We start from the raw sequence: 13,900 nt of genomic DNA, 5'->3' as shown, positions 1-13,900 counted from the left end.
TTAGTACACTTCAGGAAACCGGAGGAACAGAGACAGGCACCACCCCACCCCAGACACGTTCTGCGCATGTGCAGGCGTCCCACCATCGAGGATGTACACAATTATTGGATTTGCATACATCTCTGACTGAAGCGCTATGTTGGAAATATGTGTGTACAGATTTGTAGGTGTAGCAGAGTTCCAGTACACACCAGCAGATGCCCTCAGACAATGAAAAGCCCAATTGCTGAACCACTGCAGTGGTTTTATTGGTGTTATATGAGATACTTACTGTTATACACTGGTTTCATGGAGCAGAGTTTGAGCGGAGCAGGATGATATACAACTCACAGCTGGTGAGTATCTCGTGACTGAGTAGCGGTACACGGATGCTGGAAAGCGTTGTGGGTGGAGGTAATACTGGGGTCTCCCTGGAGCTAAGTGGGAGATGGCTCTAGGCCTCCACATAAAATAGTACCATCATCATAATGACCAGCCACCAAGCTGGCCACACGGTCAGTTCATAAAACATAGGTATTTAAATTGTATTTCTATTTTCCACACAAAATGATGACTTTTTTTTACTTTTACGTATTTAGGCTGATAGTGTATTGGCGGACAAGCCCACGTGGCATTGGCCACACCTACACAGCACTGGCCACAGCTCCTCAGCTTCTCACAATAGATTCTTGATCATTTTCAGTCCCAGGCTCATGTGGCCCTTAATCCGGTCTACAGAGGTCGAGAACTCACAATTGACCCATTATTTTATATTCAGCATGGAACACATTTTATGTGGACGCGCTTAATAATCTTTGTCCATGCTTACATGCCATCTACAATATCCAATCTGCCTTTGTAAGTGCAAAATGCACTACAGTTACCAAAGGGAAGGGTGAATACGAATTATAGGTGTGCATACGCAGTGTAAAAAAATTGCAATGTAAAAAAAAATGCAAAGCAAAAATATAATTATATTAATTTTTGTTCAACTCTGCATAAACTCCTGTTTAGGTTATTGCAGAGCGAGATGAACAGGAGTCTGGTTAAACTATTTCTGAACTTCCCAGAACTTCCAGGAGAGTTCACTAGAATGGCTATAAACCATTTCCACATTGAAAGTTGAGTTTGTGCTGGAACTCATAGGATTCAAAGTAGAAATAATGAATTTGTGGCCTACTGAGAGACACAGATAATGGTTCTATAGAGGTAATAGTGATTGGTTGATTAATTTAGGACATGTACCCACTAGGGTTAAAAATCATGCTTTAGCTTGTATGCAAAACTGGACAGATCCTGTTGATTCTAAAGATCCCATGTAAACTTATCTCATGCTTAGGATAAGCGGAGGCAACATCTTTTGGAAGCTACTGTGGTCATCTGAGTGTCCTTGAACTCTGTTTGCAAAGTGCTCATCAAATATCTCATTTGACATTCGGTGTGATTGGCATTTACATATCAACCCTTTCATGTTCTGAAATGGCTACTTGTAGTATATTATATATATATGCAGAGTTAATGATGTAAACTTCCTACAGATTTTCCAGAAACTGTGTACCTGAAAGTCGCCTCCGTAGATTGTTGTAAGGGTCTCAAATTTTTTCCCAGGGTTTGGAATTTGAGGAACAAGAATGAACCAAATCCTAATTAAAAAAAAAAATGCTGTAATTAGACACGACATAGATCCAACATTTATAAGAGACAATGAGAAAATAGGCATGACAAAAGGACATTCCATGCTATGTGCCCACACAAAAAGCCTGGAGTAACACTACACAAAAAATCAAAGAAGCCATTATACACTGTCAACTAAGACAGAGCTACAAACAGCAAATTTCCCACAATTGTAAAAATATGGTAAGATCATGCAAAATAACTATAAGACTATAAAAATATTCTGGCTGACAGTTGGCTTATTAGACAGAATAGCAGTATGAAAAAGTTTATAGTTTAAATGGAAAAAGATAGATGACATTGGATAAAAATTACAGAAAATTTCCTATATGGGATCCATTTAACGACTGTACCAAACATAGGAAGCACATAGTTTAGTATCACTATGATAGTTACTAATATGCCGCTGGTATAACTTACCTGTCTAGTAAGGTCCAGCGCTCTCTCCCTACTCTGTGGTGTTCCCTCCTGTGATGCTGGCAATGGGTTGCTGACTAATGCACATGCGTGACTGCCGTTTGCGCATGAGCATTGTGCTTCAACCTGGCGGGAATTCAGCAAAGACTGGAAGTCTGCTGACATAGATAGTGTAAGCGTATAGTCATACAGCTAAGCTTACAGCTGGTTACTAAATACTGAAGGAATGCGAGCGCTAGAGGGGTTATGATTTCTTAAAAGAAGCCCTATATGTGTTTGTTATCTTCTTTTTGTTCTTTTGCAACCATTCTTTACTCTAAGAAGAATTAAAAAAAAAAAATGAAAAAAGAAGATAACATGTCATTCATATATTACTGTAAGTACTTACCTCTCCATTCTAATGAGGAGTAACAGAAGTAACAGCAACAGACACGTCGAACCAATGGAGATAAGGACCGTTTTGGCAAGAGCTGTTAATGGCTGCCCATCTGAAAGCACAGGCATATGGAATAAGAGATGTGCACCGGGCCATTTTTGCTGGTTTTGGTTCTAATTCGTCATCTGGTTTTGGTTTTGCCAAAACACCAGTGACTGGTTTTTATTTTGGATTTTTTCCAAAAATGTACAAAAAAAGCTAAAATCACATAATTTTGGCCTTTTTTTGTTCCTAGAGTATTATTAACTTCAATAACATTAACTTTCAGTCATTTCCATTCAATTTTGACCACCTCACAACTCACAATATTGTTTACCAATTTAGGGCAAAGGCTGGCTGGCTAAACTAAGAAACAGAGCAGCGGCCCAAATACACGGCAGTTATTTCTGTAAAAAAATGTTTTGCAAATTATTAATGCGATCGCCTTGATAAAGATCAGAGGACTGATTGAAACATGTTGGCTAAGAGAAGGGGATAGGCAGATTGACCAGACCAGGAGAAGACAGTGGGCCTGATTCAGAGACGGACGCTCTGAAAGAGCGCTCGATCTGAATCAGGGCATTTTTTTTTTTTGTGCAGCCTCCTGGCAGCTCGCATAGCTGTGGGTGACCGCCCACAGCTATTGCGAGCAGCCAGGATGATGGTCAAGACCATCGCGACCATCGGGGCTTGCGACGAGACCCTTGTGGTAGGGTCTCGTGGCCGCAAGCCCCAGAGAGCTTCTGGCCCTAATAGAGCCGGAAGCTCTCCCACTGACATCACTGGTGATGTCAGTGGGGCCGCCCACAAACGATAGGCGTTCGCATGGGAACGCCTCCATTTGTGAAGCCACCCCCCTGCTACGCCTACAAAATGGGGTGAGCTGTCAATCGACAGCCGCCCCTTTTGTAGTGAGCCACGGAGCAAGAGAATTTCTCTCTCGCTCCGGGGCTTGCGCACGCACAGTGCATCCGCTGCGCATGCGCAGAGCACACCATCGACCCACTCGCGAGCGCTCAAGTGCTTGCGAGCGGGTCTGAATCAGGCCCAGTGTTTCCATCTGGAGCCGATGTTTCCCTGTGGGAATTGGAACATCTACTAGGTTTCTATATGCACCCTTGTTTTCTTATTCTGGTAGGAAGCCAGCCACATCATTACTGTATTGATGTATCAGTTGTAAACGTTGGACCTTACTTTTATATGGACCTTGCTGTTTGGATTCTATTTTATTAAAATTTTAAAATTGTTATTATCTCATTAAAACCATTATTTATTATATATAAGAGGCATACACTGCTATAATATTATGCTGATGTTAAAATAGCACTTATCTACTTATCTCATTGAAGTTACCCATTATTATACAAAAGATACACATTGCTATAACATTATGCTGATATAACATTTGACTTGCAAACCAATATTGTGTATGGACTTGTTGCACTAGATTTTATGTGTTTTTGTCTTTGCATGTTCTATCATTGGGATACATATCTTGCAATATTGCAATTATTGGCGAAGAACTTCAGTCTAAAGAGATCAAGACTTTACAATAATAAGATAGGTGTCATTACCTGATTCCCTTTTTTAAGGCACAAAGGGGTGTTGCCAAGTTGTATTGTGTGTGTGAATTTATATGGGTGAGGATAACACCAGGTGGACATACAACCTTCAGCTGCCTTTACACGTAAATTGGCAAGTGTTAATTAATTTTTTAATTTAGTAATGTGATCAATCAGACTTTTTGTTGAGCAGTTCCCAAAAATCTCCCCAACCATAAAAACGGCATTCTGTACCTGCAGGTTGGATACAGTGTGGGTCCCATACAGTGCATGATACAGTGTGGGTCACATACAGTGCATGATACAGTGTGGGTTGCATACAGTTTGGGTAGCATACAGTGTGGATAAGATACAGTGTAGGACGAATACAGTGCAGGATACAGTGTGGGTTGGATACAGCGCGGGTCGGATACAGTGTTGGTCAGATACAGTGTGAGCTGGATACAATGTGGGTCACATACAGTCCTGGATACAGCATGGGTCAGATACAGTGTGGGCCAGGATACAGTGTGGGTTGGATACAGTGCGGGTCAGATAGAGTGTGGGTCAGATACAGTGTGGGTCGGATACAGTGCGGCTTACAGTGCAGGTTGGATAAACCAATGGTACACTTACTGTTACAGAGGGTGCCAGCATTGACGGCAGTGTGGGGATGCCAGTGATGTCAGCCGTGTGGGAGTAGCAGCAGTGTCCTCAATGCGGGAGTGCTGGTGGTGTCGGCAGTTCTGGGGTGCTGGTGGTGCTCGCAGTTCGGGGTTGGAAGCGGTGTCCTCAGTGCGGGAGTGTTTGCTGTGTCTGCAGTGCAGGAGTGCCGGCAGTGTTCTCAGTGCGCAGGTGCCAGCAGTGTTGGCAGTGCAGGAGTGCTGGCAGTGTTCTCAGTGCAGAAGTGCCAGAGTGTTGATGGTGTCCTCAGTGCAGGGTTGCTGGTGTGTTGGCAGTGCTGGGATGCAGTGGGGTCGGCACTGCAGGGGTTGCCAGCAGTGTTAAAAAACTGCAGGTGGCAGTGTCCTCGGTGTAGTGGGGGCCACCATCTTTCGTCCGTTTGCCCCATTTAAGAGAGCCGTTGGTTTTGGTTCTAATTCAGTGCTGTGTTTTGGTTATGTATTATTTTCAAACATTGATATAAACAGCTAATATCACATTATTTGGGCCTGTTTGTGTTCCTAGGGTATTATTAACCTTAATTTCCAATAATTTCCAGTCAATTTTGACCACATTATGGCTCACAATATTGTTTTCATCCAGATTAGGCCAAAAGGTTGCACTGAGCTAGCTGGCTGACTAAGCTAAGCAACAGCAGTGGGCAGCACAAACACGAGGCATCTCAACTTCAAACATGGCACATCTAGGAAACAGAGTGGCACTGCAGTGGCAGACAGAATGGCATTTTAATAAACTATACGATCCCATAGAAAGTTGAATCCAATGATTTTTTCATTAACCAAGAACTAGACCAGAGACCAGGGGAAGGTGGAGTATGTATGTAGTGGAAGGCAGGTAAAGGAAGGATTGATTCATAATGTAATTTAATTTTTTGATTCTAAAAATGTTAATTTATTATTGGACATGTCTTTTTTCCATAGACCAACATTTTATTGATTATTATTGCTCTAATCTATTACTGTCACAAGCTGCTGTGCTGCCAGTGCTGTGTGGGTGAATTCCGGGCAAGAGTTTGCTGAAGTCTCCTCCTTCCTCCTGTTAGGATCTGTGGTTACAGCATTTTATTTGCAGTCCCAGTCTTGATTGCTGCTGAGGCTCTACACTAATTACTGCCTGTCTGTGTGCAGTGTCAGGTGCACACTGATTGATTCTCCTGTCTGTGCACAGCCCAGGTGCTCACTGATCTCTCATTAGGGAGTCTTGCTCTGGTTTGGCCGTGTTTTTGTTACATTCCAGCCAGCCCTTCACTCCATGCCAGCAATAGAGTTACTCGTGCTTCCGGTTGTTCCAGTCTTCTGTTTGTTCAGTCGAGTATCTGTGTCCAGTTTAAGTATTATTCACTGCTGTTTGTTCCATCCAGGTGGCACGGGCTGCATTCCATCTGCTGTGTGCTGCTCGAGTGCTGCTTGAGACATCTAAGCAGCACAGTGTATATCTCTGCCCTCAGCCGCGTATGTCATCCCAGCGGTTCAAAGTACACCTCCGTCCCGGGCGCATGCCAGCGTCCGGTGGCTAGTGTCAACCCGGCGACATTGGTAGCATCCTAGCATCCCAAGTGTGCAATACAGAGCACCAACACCAGTGTCAACTCGGCGACATTGGTAGCATCTCAGCTTCCCAAGTGCGCAATCCAGTGCACCAACACCAATGTCAACTCAGCAACATTGGTAGCATCTCAGCGTTTTTTTCACATTTTCTTAAAGGGACTCACCAGCCCTCAAGGTTGCCTCCATGACCCAAAGGCTGCATCACATTTTGGACATCAGGCCACAACTTAACCACAGCATTCCAGCCCTCAAGGCTGCCTCCACAGCCCAAAGGCTGCATCACATGTTTAAATAAATTTATATGATTAACAATCTACAGCCTTAATATTTGTGTATAGATGACTGCGCAGACATCTTTTCTCTTTTCATTCAGATGTTAGTGAGGGTTATTGGCAGAATTTTTTCTCTGGTGTCAGCAGCATTTGTCTGTACTAAACATTAGTTGAGCGGCTCTAGCGAACAAACTTCTTTTTTGGTTTTTCCCCTGTTTTTCTGCAGTGGTGCAGCATTTTTCTGTTCTGCTACTATTTGTACATTAATATTTTTAGATTTTGGTAATGTTAAAAGGTGTTGATTATGTCATTGAATTGTTGTAGTGATAGACACAAAAGGAGACAAGATTATTTCAATAGTCCAACTATTGACACAGAAAATGTGAACAATGAATCCTTGTTTAGATCTTTTTTAAATTGGAGGATCTTTTGAAGACTGAGACCCGTCATTGGTTAGATATGTGTATGTTACAGAAATATATTAAGAATAAAATCATACCCAGGGGTCTGAGAGTTTTCAAGAGATCCTCTTTTCAGAATGATACTGTATTTAGTGAGAAGTGGGGTAATATTTTGGACTCTTGTTCAGTTTCATTGATGAAGCTGCTAGTGGAATATCGAGATACCAAACTTAAAGACACAGGTACCAAAATAGAGGATTTAAGAACTAGCTTAGAACTACAGAGGGCCCATCCCCTTTTTCAGGAATGGGACACCTTAACTAACCAAAGGGTAGAGAAATTTGAGAAAGAGATTATTGATAAAAAGAATGCTAAATTTATCCGTGATGAAAGAGATTATAAGAACAACATGATTAGGACATATCATAAACATTCGCCCTCTAGACGTAGATGGGAGAACAACTTTCCCCCTAGAGAGAGATTGGAATCATGGAAAGGACCCCCTCGCAACACACCAGATAGATCTGGTTGGAAAAGTAACAAACCTAAAGAATCCAAATGGATAGAGGATAAAATAGTAAGACCAAAAACCTATCCCATACAGAGAGACAGCACTTTTGTTTTTCACCCCCACCAGGAAAGGGACCTGAATTATCAAACTCAGAAACCATTACCAGAATTTCCAACGTGGAACAGATATTACCCCCTATCAATAGGGACACCAAAAAGAAGAAGAAATTCAGGGGTAGAGGAGTCAGAGTAGGACGAATGGTTCCAAAAAAATGTCAGGGGATTTAAAATGGTAGATCCACAAGAGGTGTGATCAATCTATCCTCTAAAGTGTTATCTGAGAAACAAATGAATTTATTGATTAGGGGTTTAAAATTTGCACCATCATCAAAGCCAAACTTTTTTGAACTCTTTGTCGAGTTAAACAGATATATATGGAGCCTTTGTCGTAAGAGGTATTTCGCAACAAAGAATTTAAAAAGAGTTAATACTGAGGGGTCACCAATAGTTCTAGATAAGAATGATGAGGAAGCAGTATATAATTTAGAACAGCTGCTCTTAGAACAAAACTCCACCTTGGACACAATACCTGTCTATGATCTCAAACGCCCTCAGGAGGTATCCAAATTTATGAATAAATCCAAATTTATAAATTATTTAATAAAAATTCATGTACAGATACATTCTATAAAAATACCTTAGATGATTTCAGATTAATGTGTGAAAAAGAACAGGATATTTTTAAATATAAACAGAGCCTTTCCCACCAGGAGCTTGTAGCTATGAAAGAACTTTCATCTGATCGAACGATTATAATTAATTTGGCCGATAAGGACGGAGCAGTGGTGGTACAAGATGTGGGGGATTATCTACAAGAGGCTATGCGGCTCTTGTCAGATGAGACCTATTACCACACTCTCCCATCTGATCCAACCATTTGTTTTCAGAAAAAATTTAAATTCTTGCTTGATGAAGCACATAATGATGGAGTGATTTCCAGTAGGGAATTGGATTTTTTATTTCCTATTCATCCAATTATTTCCACTTATTATCACCTTCCTAAAGTGCACAAGGATTTAATTTGTCGGGTCATCCTATTATTTCTGGTGTTGGGTCACTCACAGCTCATTTATCATTTAACGTTGATCACTTTTTTCAACCTCACGCTGTCTCTCTGAGATCACACCTTAGGGATACTACAGATTTTTTGAACTGTTTGTCAGAGATTAAGTGGCTACCTAGCTACAGGTTTTTAACCTGTGATGTTAGTTCATTGTATACCAACATCCCCCATGAGGGGGGAATAGAAGCTACTGAATTCTATCTTACAAGAGATGGAGGAATCTTGGAGAGACAGCTTGAGTTTATATTATCATCCATTTTATTTATACTCAAACACAACTATTTTTTGTTTAATCACCATTTTTATTTGCAGCGAACTGGCACCACAATGGGGACCCGGCTTGCATCGAGTTTCGCCAACCTCTATTTGGGCTGCCTTGAGGAGCGGCTCATTTGGGGGGGGGGAAATTCGATCCGAACTTGGGGCCTGATTCAGAGCCGGACGCTCTGACCAGAGTGCTCGCTCTGAATCAGGGCCCTCCTATCTAAAAATGGAGCGGCCTCCTGGCCGCTCGCATAGCTGTGGGTGACCACCCACAGCTTATGCGAGCGGTCAAAATGATGGTCGCGATGGTCAAGACCATCGCGACCATCGGGCTTGCGACGAAACCCTGCGGTAGGGTCTAGCTGCCGCAAGCCCAGAGCCAAAAGCACTCCCACTGACATCACTTGTGATGTCAGTGGGGCCGGCTCCAGACGGAAGGCATTCCCATGGGAACGCCTCCGTCTGGGCTGCAACGCCCCCGGCACGCCCACCAAAGGGGGCGTGCTGTCAGTCACCATCGACAGCACACCCCCTTTGGTGTGAGACCGATAGCGACAGCTTGGCTGTCGCTATGCGGGTCTTGTGCATGCGCACGACGGAGCTCCCTCCGTTGTGCGCATGCACATTAGGGCACCATCGACCCGCTTGCGAACGCTCAGCGCTCGCGAGCGGGTCTGAATTAGGCCCTTGGTCCTCTATCTGAGATTCATAGATGATTTATTTTTTACTTGGGATGGTGATGAGGAGTCTATTGATCAATTTATGAGTTGTTTGAATTTAAATGAATTTAATCTCACATTCACAAGCACTTGTCACTTTAAAACAATTAACTTTCTGGATATCAAATTGGAGATTGTGGAAGATTGCATACAAAAGTGTACTTTTCGTAAAGAGGTAGATATGTATAATTATATTGATTACCAAAGTAATCATAATAGAACGTGGTTGGAGAACATCCCTTCTGGACAACTGCGACCTATTCGTTGCAATTGTTCAAATATTAAGACTTTTAATGAATAAGCTAATGTCCTGGTGGAGGCTTTTAGGGATAAAAACTATCCTGAGAAAATATTACAAAGTGCATTAAATTCAGCTTCAATATTAAATAGAACGGATCTATTAGATACTACAGGGATAAAGAAAAAGAATAGAGAGACAATGGATAGGTCTAATATTTTTGTATCTAAATATAGCAGCTGTGCATATAAAATCAGAAGCATTATGAATAGGAATTTTGGGATATTACAAATGGACCCTCTTTTAAAAGCTGAATTGACGTCAGGTCCTAAGGTCATCTTTAAAAGGACTAATAATCTGAAGAATATATTGGCTCCGAGTTTTTTTAAGAACAAAATTAATAGAAAAATGGTTAATACAAAGTCATCTGATGGTTGCAATTTAATAGATCTAACTGTAAAGACCACTGGGTGTTATAAATCTGGTCACACTCGTATCACATGTAACTTTATTTGTCATAGAACTCTGACTTTCATGACTAAAGATTCAGATAGAACGTTTGCAATTAAGTCATTTATTAATAGTAATAGTATATATGTAATTTATGTCCTCGAATGTTCATTTAAGCTTAAATATGTTGGACGTACCACGAGATCATTGAAGATTAGGTTTTGTGAGCACAGGAGGAACATTATGCGTGGTTATGAGAAACACAGTGTCTCAAGACACTTCAGTTTGGTACATGGAAAGAATCCTGTGGGTCTAAAGATTGTGGGTATTGAACATATTGCCCCCACTCCTAGAGGGGGAGATAGGTATCGTAGACTCTGTATGCAAGAGGCCTTCTGGATACATACATTACATACTGTGTATCCAGAGGGCCTCAATGAGACAAGAGATATGGATTTTTGAATAAGTGGAGTTTTATATACCCACGATTTAAGCATTTCTGTACATTCTAGTTTTTACATATTTTTATTTGTTACTTTAGTATATATATTTATATTTTGTATATATTTATATATTATATATTTTATTTTATCATATTTATTTTATTATTATTATATTATTCACATTGTTCTCAATTGTTATATTATTTTTTTCTTTTATATATATATTTATTTCATATCTTATATGTATGATTATTTTTAATCATATCTTTATTTGCTAGGGTGTCCTTTTGACGAATCGGTCTATTTAGAGAACATCTAGTGGGTTAAATAAAAGGAAGGGTTAATGGTTACATTCATCTATCATCAACTGTGGGTTTATTATTCTTTTTGATTTTTTTTGATTGTTCAGGATATATATCCAGTTGGATATACATTTAATATTCTTTATGAGATCTGCATTTGTCTCCTTTTGTGTCTTATTACTCTGTACATTGAGTCTTATTATTCTGTATATTAAGGCTGTTTTAAGTGTTAATTTTTATGTTTTAATAAATATTGGCAGCTCCAATGGCAGCTCCAATTGGCAGCTCCAATGGTGTACCTAATTGCAACTAATTGATTGATTAGATACAGGATAAATAGACTGCCTTTCTTAGCAAGAGATACTGCATTACCTTTTGAAAAAACTCCTGTTATAGGAGAGAAACGTGTCAAGGAAGGATCTTAGTAGACTGCTTTTCATTGTATTCATCACCCTTCTCCAGCCATATGGCACAAAAGCTATTTACATTTGTATTTCCATCAGCGATGCCTCTGGGTCAGCGGATGTCAAGCCACTCATTGCAGGCACCATCCCCCTATCCCGCACCACTCCGGTCAACAGCATGGTGGGCTGTACCACTAGCCAGATCGTACCTTCATCTCCACATGCCAGAGCACTCAGCCACTGGAGCTGCATAGCTCTGGGGCTTACATCAGTGTGGCATATCACATCAGCAACTGGACTCTGTTCCATTTCCATATGCCGGAGTTATCAGCTATAGGAGCGGTGTAATTTTGGGGCTCACAGCAGAGCGGTGCATTGCACCTGCTACCGGGCTCTGATCATTTCTACACGCCGGAGCTGGTTAGCGCTGTAGCGGTGCTACATTGGGATTCAAGAACCCTCTCCACCTCGGTGGGGAGCGCTGGAGCGGCATTACACGGGACATCAGCATTGCTATCAGGGTCTACACTGGTGACTATATTTATTAAGACATTCAATACAACACCCTTTTTCACCCTCTAACATAGAGGGGATCAATTATTATTTGATTCAAACATCTGCTATTGTTTTCAATAATTGGTTTGGGACGTTTTTCCAGTGTACCATCAATAGGTATCAGTTACTAATGGGTACACTTTAGAGTTATTTCTAATGTGATGTTATAATATGTTTTTGTACTGAACTGCAGTACAATTATATGTTTAAATAAATGTATATGATTAACAATGTACAGCCTTAATATTTGTGTATAGACGACTGCGCAGACATCTTTTCTCTTTTCATTAAAATTAAGATGTATGAGGCACCACATTATTTCTGGTTCAAAATGTGTTGCAAATTAGTAAAGATTTTAGAGCAATTGGGCGCTACGGTGGATACCATAGCTTTGTTCACAAATTATCCAGTATGCTTCTGTTCTTGGCTATACTGATGACTCCCTGTGCAGTTTGCTCAGCATGGTAGATACATTTGGACTGTACTCTGATCTTTTCATTAATTGGAGCAAATGCACTATTTTGTCTCTTAAGGTCTCCACTAGGTGTGCTCCGTCTCCAGCTCTGTTAATAAACCATGCACTTCAGTGACTGCCACTTTTGTGACTGAAGTGTTTGGTTTGTTTGGGACCCCACAAAACAAGCTAACAGTGGGCTTAAGGCAGCTAACAGTGCTGTTAATGATGGGCTTAAGGCAGCTAACAGTATTGTTAATAATGGGCTTAGGGCAGCTAGCAGTGTTGTTAATGATGGGATTAAGGCAGCTAACAGTGTTGTTAATTATGGGCTTAAGGTGGGCAGCTTAATTAAGGCAAAGCCTGTTTGTACAAAGGCCTCCAAATTGCCATTTTTCCTCCCAGTAGTCAAAAGGACATGCCTATTTGTACACTGTCATTAAAATAATCCTCCACCTTTTTATGGATAGAGTTACGATAGAGGTGTCAATAATTTTGGGTAATTCTTTTAGACCTGATCAGATGTCAAAATGTTGTGCTGACTGATCATCACCAGTAGGTCTCTTGGAAAAGCACAGTTTTTTCCTGGCAGCAGCAGTTGCCGGAGAAACTGTTGCTGTGTCATGTGCTACTTGAGCTGACAACTTGCTTGCCAGGAGTCAGTTGGAAAGAAAGACATATGCTTTAAACCTAGGATCAAGCACGATTTACAAAATGTAGTGATCCAACTTCAAGTTGTTGCTAACCCTTGGATCCTGATGAAGCAAATAAAGTCCAACATACTTAGCGGAATCTCTTCAATTCATCTCCTTCTTCAGTTTATTGAGCTGCTTTTCCAAATGTTTAATTAGGGGAATCACCTGACTCAAGCTGGAAGAGTCTGAACTCTCTTCATGGGTGACTATTTTGAATGGTTTCAGCACCCTACACAACACAGAAAGTGTTCTCCACTTCATTGGACTAAGGTACATGCCACCTCCACTCCCTATGTCATGGCTTGTGTAAGTTTGGATGGCTTTTTTCTGTTCCTCCATCCACTGAAGCATATAATGGGTGGAATTCCACCTTGTTACTACCTCCAGATTCAGTTGGTGGCAGGGAAAATTTAACTGTTCTTGCAGGTGCTGCAATCTTCTACAATCTTCTACATGCAGCTGCTGAATGCTGAAAATGTCCTGAATTTTTTTGGCCCACAGACAGCATCTCCTGCACTAATTTTTTGAAAAAGTTAATTGTGTGAGCAAAACTTGGAATGTGTTCGAATTCACCCAGCTGTAATGCTCCCACAATAGTTGTGGCATTATCAGTAATGACAATTCCTAAGGAGAGTCCAAGTTAGATAAGCCATTTTCCTGTGACATCCCTTAGTTTTTCTAAGGTTGACACCAGTATGCCTCTTAAGCTGGATACACACTGATAGATATATCGCCCATTCATTTGAACGGGCAATATATCTATAGTGCATCACAAGGTGTGTACAGCGGATATGTCTGTGAACAACATTATTC

The 13,900-nt window shown here is 41.0% G+C and overlaps 1 protein-coding gene across 2 annotated transcripts in view; it reads right to left on the bottom strand.

The window, feature by feature from the left end:
- The window catches only part of IL2RG (interleukin 2 receptor subunit gamma), a 97,989-nt gene that overhangs the window by 2,206 nt on the left and 81,883 nt on the right, over window positions 1-13,900 (bottom strand). For both annotated transcript variants that reach the window (XM_088445469.1, XM_088445470.1), the window contains 2 exons: window positions 2,459-2,558; window positions 1,538-1,622 (listed from right to left, as the gene is read on the bottom strand). In XM_088445469.1, coding sequence (XP_088301595.1) covers window positions 1,538-1,622; window positions 2,459-2,558 — 185 coding nt within the window. The remainder of the gene's footprint in view (window positions 1-1,537; window positions 1,623-2,458; window positions 2,559-13,900) is intronic.

Source organism: Taudactylus pleione, unplaced genomic scaffold (genome assembly GCF_031769625.1).
Source record: "Taudactylus pleione unplaced genomic scaffold, aTauple2 ptg000381l, whole genome shotgun sequence".
In the NCBI taxonomy this organism is placed as follows: Eukaryota; Metazoa; Chordata; class Amphibia; order Anura; family Myobatrachidae; genus Taudactylus; species Taudactylus pleione.
The sequence above is the reverse complement of the archived record's forward strand: the minus strand, read 5'-3'. Positions and strand labels throughout refer to the sequence as shown.